Below are 14,147 nucleotides of genomic sequence, written 5' to 3'. Positions count from 1 at the left end.
GAATGGATTGTACATTGGCAAAGGTATATTGCCCAAATAGAAATCCAAAAGGCTATTTGAAAAACATAATAGAGAAGCTGATGCAGTTTAAAAAAGGTAAATTGATTCTGTATGAATCCACTCTTGGATAGTACATCGAGTGCACAGGTGATGGAAAGTCATCAGCTTAGGACAGTGAGAAAAAAGTTATTTCACTGCCAGATGCTGGATGCATGGAAAGTCCAACATCCTAGGGCGAGGGATTACTCCTTCCACTACCCTGTGCATGCGATGTACTCAAGATTGGAATATATTATGATAGAACACAGCCTGATAGAAGCAGTTGTTAATACATCAATAGGGAAAATGACAATATCAGACCACACCCCAGTAATTATGAAAATAAAATTTTTAGGACCTCAGAGAAACATAAATACCTGGAGGATTAACAAAGACCTGATACAGGATGTAGAAGTTGGGAAAAAGATAGAGAAAGAACTGGAACAATACTTTTTGAATAGAGAAACCCCAGATATATCTGATGCTACAAAATGGTAGGCTCATAAGGCATACTTTAGAGGTGTACTCATTTCAATAGGCTCTAGGAAAAAAAAAGGAAAGCACTAATAATATAAATAGATTAATAACAGAAATTCATGAGCTAGAACAAAAACACAAAAAAAAAAAATAAGGATGTTGAAATACAATAATTCCTTATATTAAAAAGAGATAAATTAAAAGAACTAATGGAAGAGGAGACAAGACGAGCCTTTAACAGAGTCGCTAGAGAAATATATAAATGGGGAAATAAACCAGGAAAATGTTTAGCAAGAATAGTAAAGAGCAAAAAGTCAAATAATTATATAGAAAAAATAAAAACAATAGAGGAGAAATGGTCCATTCAAAAACAGAAATAGCTAAAGAATTTTGAAGCTACTATGGCGCTTTATATACTGTGTGGAAAAAGGGGTCACATGAAGTGGAACAAAAAAGAAAACAAAAGATACAAAAAGACATAAGGGAATCAAAACTACCTAGAATACCAACAGAATAACTGCAAGTTATAGAGGCACCTATATCTCAGGAGGAGATAACGGTGGCACTAAAAAATTCAGCGTCAGGGAAAAGTCCAGTACCTGATGGGTTTACCACCCATTATTACAGAAAGTTTAAGGAAATACTAGTACCAAGACTTTGCACATATATGAATGAGATAGGAGAAGGGAAGGAGAGGAGAGTAGAATAATTACAGGCATAAATAACGGTAATATCTAAAGAAGGAAAGGATGCAACCCTTAAATGCTGATATAAAATTATACGCAAAAGTTCTAGCAACTATATTAAAAGACTTAATGCCAGGATGGATCCATGCAGATCAAACAGGATTTATCCCAGGTAGCGAGGGGAAAGATAACGGGATAAGAACATTACTCCTATTACATAAAGCCAGAGGTCTCAAAACCCCAAATCTATTATAACTGTCAATAGATGCCGAAAAAGCTTTTGACAGGGTGGATTGGGAGTTCATGCTAGAAACAATAGAAGACCTTGGTATTGGCCCAAAGATGATCCAATAGATAAGAGCACTGTATAGGAACCCAACAGCACTGGTAAAGATTAATGGAAATTTTTCTCCGCTGTTTGGAATGTGCAACAGGACAAAACAGGGGTGTCCTTTTTCACCCCTGCTGTTCATCCTGTCGCTGGAACCACTATTAGTGACTATACGGAACAACATAGATATAGGGGAAGGAAGGGTGGGTTAAGAAGAACATAAGGTACAGTATCTCACAAAAGTGAGTACACCCCTTTACATTTTTGTAAATGTTTTAGTATATCTTTTCATGTGACAACACTGAATACATTACACTTTGCTACAATGTAAAGTAGTACGTGTACAGCTTATATAACAGTGTACATTTGCTGTCCCCTCAAAATAACTCAACACACAGCCATTAATGTCTAAACCGATGGCAACAAAAGTGAGTACACCCCTAAGTTAAAATGTCCAAATTGGGCCCAAAGTGTCAATATTTTGTTTGGACACCATTATTTTCCAGCACTGCCTTAAACCCTCTTGGGCATGGAGTTCACCAGAGCTTCACAGGTTGCCACTGGAGTCCTCTTCCACTCCTCCTCAGCTCACAGAGTTGGTGGATGTTAGACCTTGCACTCCTCCACCTTTTGTTTGAGGATGCCCCACAGATGCTCAATAGGGTTTGAGTCTGGAGACATGCTTGGCCAGTCCATCACCTTTACCCTCAGCTTCTTTAGCAAGGCAGTGGTCATCTTGGAGGTGTGTTTGGGGTCGTTATCATGTTGGAATACTGCCCTGCAGCCCAGTCTCTGAAGGGAGGGGATCATGCTCTGCTTCAGGATGTCACAGTACATGTTGGCATTTATGGTTCCCTCCATGAATTGTAGCTCCCCGCTGCGGCAGCACTCATGCAGCCCCAGACCATTCCCACACTCCCACCACCATGCTTGACTGTAGGCAAGACACACTTGTCTTTGTACTCCTCACTTGGTTGCTGCCACACACGCGTGACACCATCTGAACTAAATGCGTTTATCTTAGTCTTATCAGACCACAGGACATGGTTCCAGTAATCCATGTCCTTAGTCTGTTTGTGTTCAGCAAACAGTTTGCTGGCTTTCTTATGCATCATCTTTAGAAGAGGCTTTCTTCTAGGAGGACAGCCATGCAGACCAGTTTGATGCAGTGTACAGCGTATGGTCTGAGCACTGACAGCCTGACCCCCCACCCCTTCAACCCTTGCAGCAGTTCTGGCAGTACTCATACATCTATTTCCCAAAGACAATCTCTGGATATGACGCTGAGCATGTGCACTCAACTCCTTTGGTGGACCATGGCGAGGCCTGTTCTGAGGGGAACCTGTCCTGTTAAACTGCTGTATGGTCTTGGCCACCGTGCTGCAGCTCAGTTTCAGGATCTTGGCAATCTTCTTATAGCCTAGACCATCTTTATGTAGAGCAACAATTCTTTTTTTCAGATCCTCAGAGAGTCATGAGGTGCCATGTTGAACTTCCAGTGACCAGTATGAGAGAGTGAGAGCGATAACACCAAATTTAACATACCTGCTCCCCATTTACACCTGAGACTTTGTAACACTAACGAGTCACATGACACGAGGAGGGAAAATAGCTAATTGGGCCCAATTCGGACATTTTCACTTAGGGGTGTACTCACTTTTGTTGCAAGCAGTTTAAACATTAATGGCTGTGTGTTAAGTTATTTTGGGAGGACAGCAAATTTACACTGTTATACAAGCTGTACATTCACTACTTTACATTGTAGAAAAGTGTCATTTCTTCAGTGTTGTCACATGGAAAGATATAATAAAATATTTACACAAATGTGAGGGGTGTACTCACTTTTGGGAGATACTGTATACACACACACACTATATTACCAAAAGTATCAAAAATATTGGGACGCCTGCCTTTACACCCACATGAACTTTAATGGCATCCCAGTCTAAGGCTACATGTACACGGGACGTTTTAAAAAGTCCTTTGAACGCTGGATTTTTACAGCTATGTAAAGGACGTTTAAAAAGTCCGTTGTGTCGCATTTTCAGCCGCGTTTAGCGGCATTTAGCGGGCGTTTGTGCTCAGATCCGTTTTTAGAGGTCAAAAAAATCACGAAAACCGCAAGCGCTAAACGGGGACGATTGCGTTTGGTCGCATTCGGTCACGTTTTGCGTTTGAAACGCCAGTAAACACACGTTCTGAACATCCTGAACGCAAATAATTGCTTTCCAAAAAACGACACTGAACTCAACTGCCTCTAAATTACTGTAAACGATCCAGTGTACATGGACAGATAAGATAACATAGAGGAGGGTTCAGGGGCTTCTGAAAAAAACGCCCAACTGCTCCTAAACGTCCGTTTACAAGTAGCAGTGTACATGAGGCCTTAGTCCATAGGGTTCAATATTGAGTTGCCCACGATTCAGCTCTTCTGGGAAGGCTGTCCACAAGGTTTAGGAGTGCGTCTATAGGAATGTTTGACCATTTTTCCAGAAGCGCATTTGTGAGGACAGGCACTTATGTGGACGAGAAGGCCTGGCTTGCAGTCTCTGCCCTAATTTATCCCAAAGGTGTTCTATCGGGTCGAGACCAGGACTCTGTGCAGGCCTGTCAAGTTCCTCCACCCCAAACTCGCTCATCCATGTCTTTATAGACCTTGCTTTATGCACTGGTCCAAATCATTTGGTGGAGGGAGGATTATGGTGTGGGGTTGTCTTTCACGGCTTGGGCTTGGCTTCTTAGTTCCAGTGAAGGAAATTCTTAAGACATCAGCATACCAAGACATTTTGGACAATTTCATGCTCCCAGCTTTGTGGGACAGTTTGGGGTTGGCCCCTTCCTGTTTCAACATGACTGTGCACTAGTTCACAAAGCAAGGTCCCTAAAGACATGAATGAGCGAGTTTGGGGTTGAGGAACTTGACTGCCTTGAACAGAGACCTGTGTACAGTACTGTGTCTTTTAGGCAGGTGTGAAGAAATGCTGTAAAGTAAGAATGCTTTCAAAAATATATATTTTAATTGTATATTTTTATCAATTTAAAAAAATGCAAAGTTAGGGAAAGAAAATTTTAAATCAAAACATTATTTGGTATGACTACCCTTTGTCTTCAAACCAGCATCAATTCTTCTAGGTAGCTTGCACATAGTTTTTGAAGGAACTCGGCAGGTTGGTTGCTCCAAACATCTTGGGGAACTAACTGTGGATGTAGACTGCTTCAAATCCTTCCGTCTATTCTTGTAATTTCAGACAGACCCGAGGATATTAAGATCAGGGCTCTGTGGGGCCAATCCATCACTTCCAGGAGTCCCTGTTCTCTATGCTAAGTTAGTTCTGCAGTCCTCAGCATTGCCTGATCAATGGTGTCCTCAACGCTGAGAAATACAGGCAGATACATATCCATCATGCCATGCCATCGGGTGTGTGATTGGCCTCAAATTTTTTCTGCAGCAGCACAACGACCTCAACACACAGCAAATATCATAAGAACTATTATTGATGTAAAGAAGAACAAGTCTTGGAAGTGATGGTTTGGCCCCCACAGAACCCTGATCTCAACATCATCAAGTTGGTCTGGGATTACATGAAGAGACAGAAGGATATGAGGCAGCCTACATCCACAGAAGACGTGCGGTTAGTTCTCCAAGATGTTTGGAACAACCTATCTTCTGAGTTCCTTCAAAAACTGTGTGCAAATGCATCTAGAAGAATTGATACTGGTTTGAAGGCAAAAAGTGGTCACACAAAATATTGATTAGGATTTCTCTTTAATTTATATACTTTCCGTTTTGTTAATAACCTATTAAGACTTCTATTTCTGTATCTATTTTAATGCTATATATTTCCCAATCTGCAAATAATAAATACAACAGAACATTAGAGCGTTTCTAATTTGGAAATTTCAAACCAATTGGATTTCAGTTTATCAAAGTCGAATTAGTGAGATATGAATTTGGTTGGGTAGCAGTAGGTTACTGTACTTTACACATTGCTGTCTGCCCTATTGAATAAGTCTAAGACACCCCCTTGTAGCCCATAATAGACAAAACTGCACTTTTTCCAGGCAGTTGTGAAGATTGACGTGTGCTAATAATACGTGGGCTTGTTGGTATCTGCGAGAAGATGAAATGAAAGCAGAGACTGCACTGTCAATGCAAACGACTCTTTATTGTATTACTGGTAAACTTAATGGCAATCTGCAAGATGAGTTATTTGCTTGCCAGTGTCAGTTCAAATGTAAAGCGTCGCTCGCAGTTAGTCATGGTGTCATCTCGGGCACATTTTGTAAATACGTGTCATATTTCATCGGATCTAAGCACACAATTGCGCTGTCTGCTAAGGCCTGAGACATAGTATTTAAACAAATCTGCAATGTACAATGGTAACCGCACGGGGTTGAGGGAACCCTGCCAACTTCATTATTTAAAATACGAAAGTCATTAGAGAAGAAAATATGTAAAATGTTTTAATGCAGCAATCTGCTGCCTCTGTAAGAATGAGTGTGCCAGCGCCGTGTTGGTAGAGCTCCCTCTGCTTGCTCAACATAAGCATCTCCATAGCTTCTGAGCAAAGGAGCATTGGGGGGAGGGCTGGAAAGACAGGAGAGAGGAGGAGGAGGGAGAGAAATAGAGAGAGAGGGGCTGATTTCTCTCCAGCTGCACTGAGCTACCCAAATCACAGAAATAGACACAACGGGGAGGGGGCATGGAGACACATCTATCATTCTATCACCTTCCTCAGGACTACAGGGGATAAGACAATGCACATCAACAGGTAAAAAGACCCTTGCTGATTTTTTTTTTACCTCCCTAATTATTAACAATGCATGCTGGACAAGTGTCCTTTGCTATATTATCAATGAGACTAGTGTATGTATGAATATGGAGAAGCACATATTTGTATCAATAATTTGAACAAAATTTATTAAATTGTGCATGTAAATATTAAAAAAAAAATCAAATTTTCTGTCCTTAGAAATTGTTGTCTGTATTTACTACATAGGCCTCCTAGGAGAAGAAGTAAAAATCATGGTATTCGGCATCATGTGAAGTCTCTGTCTATGTGCAGCTATCGGTCCTGATGCAGAAGAAGGAAAATGGATGTACAGAGCACATACAGAACTCTTTCTGTGAGTGTGATGCATCATGTAGTGATGGAATAATAGAAGTCCCAACATCATTCAGCGCTGCTGATAACAGCTATCTGCCCCCACTCTGGATGGAGGTGTGATAAGGGGCTCAGGTTCACCATGCAGAGGCTGGGTGACCGCAGGACCACCGAGAACCAAAGTCATTTCTCAGTAGATCAAGGATCACCCTCTATGCCCGACACAGTACTCAGGATTGCCCTCATTATTTCTCTCCTTTGCCTGTCTCTCTTTGGGAACATTATGCTGCTGGTGGTTTTTCACCGCAAGCCACAGCTGCTTCAGGTAGCAAACCGCTTTATTTTCAATCTATTGGTTGCTGATCTTTTACAGACCATTCTGGTGATGCCTTGTGTCATTGTTACCTCCCTCCCGGATATATGGCCTTTGGAACATGGCCTCTGTGGTGCCGTGGTGGTGCTCATGCACCTCTTTGCTTTTGCCGGAGTCAACACCATCACCGTAGTGTCCATTGATAAATACCTGGCCATCATCCATCCGTTATCCTACCCTGCCAAGATGACCCCAAAAAGGGGGAGTCTGCTCATCTTTTTCACATGGATTCTTAGCGTCCTCCAGAGCACCCCTCCTCTTTACGGATGGGGTAGAGTTGAATTTGATCTTCAAAACCACTACTGCAAAGTACTCTGGGCTTCAAGTTATTCCTACACCATCCTCAGCGCCTTATTTTCTTTTATCTTACCAGTGAGCATTATGTTGGCGTGCTATGGGATGGTGTTCCGAGCAGCCAGGAGGCAAAACGCGTTAGTTCATCCAGTTCAGGCAAATGGATGTGACAGGTCTGATGGGACAAGATCTTCTGCGCTAAATGCGCTTGACAAAACAAGTCATCACAGACCGCTCTACCATTGCAAAGCAGCCAAGGTTATCTTTGCTATCTTGTCCTCCTACATAATCAGTATGGGTCCCTATAGCGTACTAAGCATTGTTTCCTCCTGTGCCAGTACTATTATCCCTAAATGGGTAGCATCTATAGTGCTTGTTCTCTTTTTCCTACAGTGTTGCATCCATCCCTATATCTATGGATATATGCACAAAAGCTTAAAGAAGGAATTCCTCTTGTTATTGCATGGGTTTTTCTGCAAGCAGGTGCACCCTCAAAATGCCATAGTAGATAGTTACATTATACTCACAGATGGTCGAATACTTCAATCTCATTATTCCACTGGCCCTACAGTAAAATTCCTAGAAGAAGAAACTACCATATCTGTAATCACCGGTAAAAGCCTAAACAACCTAAAGATTAAAGACAGCAAAAAAGAAAGCAGTTCTGCCAATATATCCCCTGAAAAACAGTCGATTCAACGAAAGATAGATCCTGATCTGCCACAACTTATTAGCTGCTAAACAATAGACAGAATGATGTTTCTATACTATATAATAGATATGTTGGGGGTTTTCTGTATTTAAAATGGGTATAAAAGTGTTCAAAGTGGGTTTAGATTGTAATAATACTGTGTGTGGATTTAACCAATTTTACTGCTAACAAAAGAGGCATTGTGTTTCTTTTTATTCCCAGTAAAAAGGGTTAAATTTGTCACTTTGCCCGTCATTGTGGATGATAATTTTGTAATAAAATAGGAAATGACTTATCTAATGAATCAGATATTGTTAACTAGTTGCAGAGTGATAAAGGAATCTGCCAATGGAATAGACTTTAGTAGGTGCCTGTAAATGTATGGTAGAAATATGTTCTTCCATAGTATAAGTGCCAAATATATTTTAGGTTATATATATTTTTTTTTTTTTTTTCTTGGCATTTTTACTGATAGATTGTAATCTGTATTACTTGAAGTCTAACATTCTCTTTGCAGCTCTCTGCTCCTAACTTGTGCAGGCTAGGAGTGAAAGTGTTAATTCTAGTCTTGCCATTGTGTAGAGATGCACTGAACAGCAATTTGTCAGCTTTATTAACACAGCAAAGAACAATGTGTGAAAAACGGTTATCCAGATCCACATCTGTAATTGTTCAGACTAGTCCAAATTGAGTAAAGGTAAAATGATTGGTTGCTTTGATTTACTGCACTGTTATTGCATTGGGCCTAGACGAGTGCAAGTGGCTGAGTGGCAAGCAGCTCTTGCCTTGTAGCACTAGAGTCCTTTCGCTGCTACCTGGTACACTATCTGCATGGAATTTGTATGTTCTTCTTGTGCTTGTGTGGGTTTCCTTTAGGTATTTCTCCCACAGCCCATAACACGTTGGTAGGCTAATTGGTATCCAACTCGTTTTTATTAAGCCCCGGAAGATTTTACCCCCTTCCTGACCAGGGGGTTTTTTGCGATTTTTTTACTGCGTGACTTTAACGGACAATTGCGCGGTCGTGCGACGCTGTACCTAAACGAATTTGACGTCCTTTTTTTCCCACAAACAGAGCTTTCTTTTGGTGGTATTTGATCACCTGTGCAATTTTTTGATCATGCACTATAAACAAAAAAAAGAGCATCAATTTTGCAAAAATAACAATATTTTTCACATTTTTTTATATGAAATTCCCCAAAAAAAATGTAAAAATCAAAGTTTTTTTAACATTTTCGGCCAATTTGTTTTATGCTACATATGTTTGGTAAAAAAAAAATCACAAAAAGCGTATTTTGATTGGCTTGCTCAAAAGTTATCGCGTTTATTAACAAAGGGAAAGATTTTTGTCATTTTTGGTGGTTTTTTTTTAACGAGTAATGGCGGCGATCTGCGATTTTTTTTGCGGGACTGCGACATTGCGGCGGACAGATCGGACCCTTGACTGACATTTTTGACACTTTTGGGGTTACCAGTGACATTACTGCAGTAATCAGTGCTATACATATGCACTGTTACTGTAAAAATGACACTGGCAGGGAAGGGGTTAACTGTATTGGAGAGGGAGGGGTTAAGTGTGTCCTAGGGGCATGTTTCTAACTGTGATTGGACATGGCTACTAGTATAAAAACAGAGATCAACGGTCCTACATAGTAGAACCGTCTGATCTCCATTTTTACACAGGGGAGAATGACAGGCGGCTTGTTTACATTAGCCGCCTGCCTTTCTCCCTTCCTGGCGAACGATCGCGAGTGACCGGCGGACATCGGGTCCGCCGGTCACACGCACTGACTTGTTAGGGAATGAGCCGGGGGGGGGGGGGCGCGCACCTCAGCGGGCGCGCGCTCACCTGCACAAGGGAGTGACAGGCTAGGGATGTACCGGTACATCACTTTGCCTGGCCGGGGCTGACCGCCGCAGTATATGTACTTGCGGCGGTCGGCAAGTGGTTAATAGCTAATCTGAAACCTGTTTTGAGGACTTGAGAGGTCTGGGAACAGAGCTAGCAGTTTGAGCCATTAAAAAATAGATAACTGCCTAAAAGAACTATCATGAGGCTGACATTGCTGAAATCTCCTTCTGAAAATGCTAGCTGCCTGGCTGTCAGTCATTGACCTACAACAAGCTCTTAGGTAAGGAATCCAAATTCTGCTTTGACTTTTATGCACATTATAGGTCAGTGCATCAGATAGTTGTGATGCCACAAACTTACTATAACAGCCAGCCAAATTGCTTTTTCAGCATGAGATTAGCAGCTCCCATATTTCTCTTTGGAAGGTTTAGTTCAAAGTGACCAGGTCATGAAAATGTAATTGTAAAACTGCTGTTACCCTAAAAAAAGGTAGTAAATACCCGCTTTCTCCAGCGCATGGGCCACTGAACACCACTCAGATCACAAGTTCTCATCCCCTATGAAACCAACACTACCAGGAGTGTAAGTCTGGGTCAGGGCAGCTCTCACTGGATTCTCCCTATGACCCCACATCACCACTCTCTTCTAAGGGCTATTTCACACAGACGGACTCCGCCAGCTGATCCGCCTGCTCAGTAGGGATCTGTCCACTGATCTCCGCTTAGCAAGCAAATGTCAGGTCTGTGTCCGCTCTGCTTATGCAGAATGGACACAGACACAGCCCCCTTTTCTTCTATGGGTGGTCAGATGTAAACAGACTGCGTGTCCATTTACATCTGACTGTCATCTGATCCACCAGACGGATGAGGAACGGATCCCCCATCCATCTGTTTTTAGCAGATAGGATCTGATCAGATGTCAGCGGGTGTAAACAGACACATGTCTATTTACTCCAGCAGCTCCATAGAGGGCAATGAATGGTCTGATCGGGTCCGCCTAAGAAAAAGCCTGTGTGAAAGGGGCCTAAGGAATAGCAAGGCATTGCAGTCATTTGTGCCAACACTGGAAAAAACTAGGAGCAAGGAAATTATGAGAACAGCCTCTCTAGATATTATTAGGTGCGGTGTGTTACAGACCCCCAGTCTGTGTTTGCATAGTAAGCCTTGGCTCACACTACTGTGATGCAATTTTGATGCGATTTTCAGTGAGATTATGTAATGCAACTTTGATGCAACTTTGCATATTCTTTTGGGCCAAATTGCACTGTAAATCGCACCAAAGTAGCACAGGAACCTTTTCTAAAGTCACACCATGCTGAGTCACATTGATGAGAATGGGCACCACTAAATATAATCAGGGGATTTTAATAAAGCTGCTGTGCCATTAATCCCTCTTGTTAATGCATTGTGCCAAATCCACCAACTATGTGCCACACTTTTGGTTCTGACAGAGACTCATGCACCAAAATGCAGCACTTTTACATTGTGCAGCGCTGAATGCGCCAAATGTAAAAGTGGAGTTAAATAAGACCCTCTTTTGGCATGCAGAGAAAAACTGGCTCTGACAGATTTTGCAAAAGTGTCTCCATCTATTCTAAAAGTGGCACAGCATGAGCCAATTTCAAGTACGTTCTAGACAGGTATATGAATTTGGCACATTCTTCACCATTTTTAGAATGCATGAGAGACTCCTAAAATATGCCTGTGCCATTTTTTATGAATTCCAGGGAATGTGTTATCCCTTATCATGCGACTTTCTGCGACTCAAGTCACATCAGAAGTCACGCTAGTGAGTTAGTACTTAAGGATCAGCATCTGACTGATGAGGTCAACCCTTTGCTCTTTGTCGTACTGTCAGCATTTTCCCTGTTATAAAATGATCACTGCCTCACACCTAATTGGCTCCTAATTGCTGACTCTTTCAATCTGAGATCTACAGTATGGGGGACTACAAGTTAAATTAACATACTTAAAATAGCTGCATTTACAATTACAGATCATTTTTATGGTTTTATTCTTCCCTGGACATCACCTTTGCAGCTCCAGTTTGGGAGTGTTGTAAAAAATATACCGGGAGTGTTTTATAAGACTATACCAGGAGTGGTGGTTGTTGCTTTAAAATAAAACATTTTTCTGCATTTTTTTAAACTTGACAGCTGCCATTGCTGAAGACCTTCCTCTTAAAAGTTTGTGGAACTAAGCCCATGGCTTCAACTGTTTCCCAAAAGACTATGAATGATAAATGCCACAGTTGCTTGTGCTCTCAACCAATCTATCCAGCCATCAAATGGATAATCACATGTGCATTTTCTGAAGATGGCAGGGTATCTATATATCTGAGTACAGGTTACCTGTAAACAAGCTGTTAGCAGGCTCTTAACCAGTTTGTTTAAAGTGACAATATATATATATATATATATATATATATATATATATATATATATATATATATATATATATATAAACCAACCGCGCTTAGTCACACTATGGACTATTGCAGATGAATTGAAATGAAACAGAAGGCTGCCAGTACATACATAAATGGATATCATAAATTAGTCAAAACCAGTACAACGCCAACAAGTATCAAACACAAATAGTGAGAAATGTCCAAATCAAAGTAAAGTCCCACAAATGATGATAATATACCCCAAAGAGGCAAAGAACCGAGAAGTCCAACACCAGGAGATGGGATCAAAGGAGGAGAAGAGGATCACAACGTGCATCAAAAAAGATGTCCGCTTACTGGAACTTATTGACCACTGGTTAGGGAAGGTCAAAATAAGCGTATTTCCAAATGTTATTCCCAGGAACAGGCAAAACTCCAGAATAGCGGTCACTTGGATGTGTGCAGGTAGCAATTCCAAACTCCACTAGATACTTAAATGCACCATATATCTCCAAAGACAAAGAGGAAACTCTAATGGCATAGTATAACTTCTTTATTGCATATTAAAAAATTAATAAAATATGGCAACTCACATTTCCAACCGTATGACAGCGCATAATAGATGGCAACTCACATTTCCAACCGTATGACAGCGCATAGAATACTTAGAAACCTTGGTTTTCTCAGTATTCTATGCACTGTCATACGGGTGGAAATGTGAGTTGCCATCTTTTATTAATTTTTTAATATGCAATAAAGAAGTTATACTATGCCATTAGAGTTTCCTCTTTGTCTTTGGAGGTATATGGTGCATTTAAGTATCTAGTGGAGTTTGGAATTGCTACCTGCACACATCCAAGTGACCGCTATTCTGGAGTTTTGCCTGTTCCTGGGAATAACATTTGGAAATACGCTTATTTTGACCTTCCCTAACTGGTGGTCAATAAGTTCCAGTAAGCGGACATCTTTTTTGATGCACGTGGTGATCCTCTTCTCCTCCTTTGACCCCATCTCCTGGTGTTGGACTTCTTGGTTCTTTGCCTCTTTGGGGTGTATCATCATCATTTGTGGGACTTTACTTTGATTTGGACATTTCTCACTATTTGTGTTTGATACTTGTTGGCGCTGTACTGTTTAAAGTGACTGACAGCACTCCTTCTAAAGGTCTGACCAACACTGCCATACTGGAGTTAAAGAATTACTTAAAAAAGTTGGGCCTCTTTCACATGGGGGAGACTCCATTCCAATACGCAGGGGATCCGCTCACAGATCTCCTGCTGATCAGAGCAGAGCAGGCAGATGACAGGTCCATGTCCACTCAGTTTATGCAGAGCAGACACAGACAGAGCCCTCTCTGCTCTATGGGTGGCCAGGTGTAAAGTGTGTCTGTTGTCCATTTATACCCGACTACCTCTGATCTGATCCATCTACACAGAGGAGAACTGATCCCCTTCCATTTGTTTATAACGGATCGGATCAGATCGGAGTTATCTGGGTGTAAACAGCAACAAATCTGTTTACATCCGCTGGTCCATAGGGATGAATGGACCATCCGATCAGGTCCGCCTGAAAAATTCACAGGCAGACCTAACCAGGACAGTTGTGTGAAAGGGGCCTAAACCTGTTCAAAGTTTAGAATCTAAAGCCTAAATAGAATGCCATGTTTTATTGTCTACAGATATAGGTAATCAAAGACATCTGGTGTGCAGCTCCCCAAGGCTTCAAGAAAAAAAGGAAACATTTCTGGCTGAATTCAGGTTTTAGGGCCGGTTCACACTTGTGCGATGCGGGTACGCTGCAAATATGCAACGTGTTCCCGCATCGCATCCGCACATCTGGCAGTTCACACTGCCATATGCGATACGCAGGGGGTGTCAATTAAAAGTTAACGACACCCCCAGTTGCGATCGC

General features: G+C 41.5%; 1 protein-coding gene across 1 annotated transcript; it reads left to right on the top strand.

Annotated features, from left to right (window-relative positions):
* Nucleotides 1–6,156: 6,156 nt before the first annotated feature.
* GPR101 (G protein-coupled receptor 101) lies at nucleotides 6,157–8,632 on the top strand. The gene is made up of 2 exons (XM_082264547.1): nucleotides 6,157–6,305; nucleotides 6,534–8,632. Exon 2 carries the CDS (start codon nucleotides 6,781–6,783, stop codon nucleotides 8,044–8,046), a length of 1,266 nt encoding a protein of 421 aa, XP_082120673.1. The 5' UTR covers nucleotides 6,157–6,305; nucleotides 6,534–6,780; the 3' UTR covers nucleotides 8,047–8,632.
* Nucleotides 8,633–14,147: the final 5,515 nt, after the last annotated feature.

Source organism: Pelophylax lessonae (genome assembly GCF_965119305.1).
Source record: "Pelophylax lessonae genome assembly, chromosome: 7".
Taxonomy (NCBI): domain Eukaryota; kingdom Metazoa; phylum Chordata; class Amphibia; order Anura; family Ranidae; genus Pelophylax; species Pelophylax lessonae.
The sequence above is the reverse complement of the archived record's forward strand: the minus strand, read 5'-3'. Positions and strand labels throughout refer to the sequence as shown.

What these genes read in the sequence shown, in the direction of transcription:
- GPR101 (XM_082264547.1), top strand. Translation starts at nt 6,781, where the DNA reads ATGCAGAGGCTGGGTGACCGCAGGACCACCGAGAACCAAAGTCATTTC.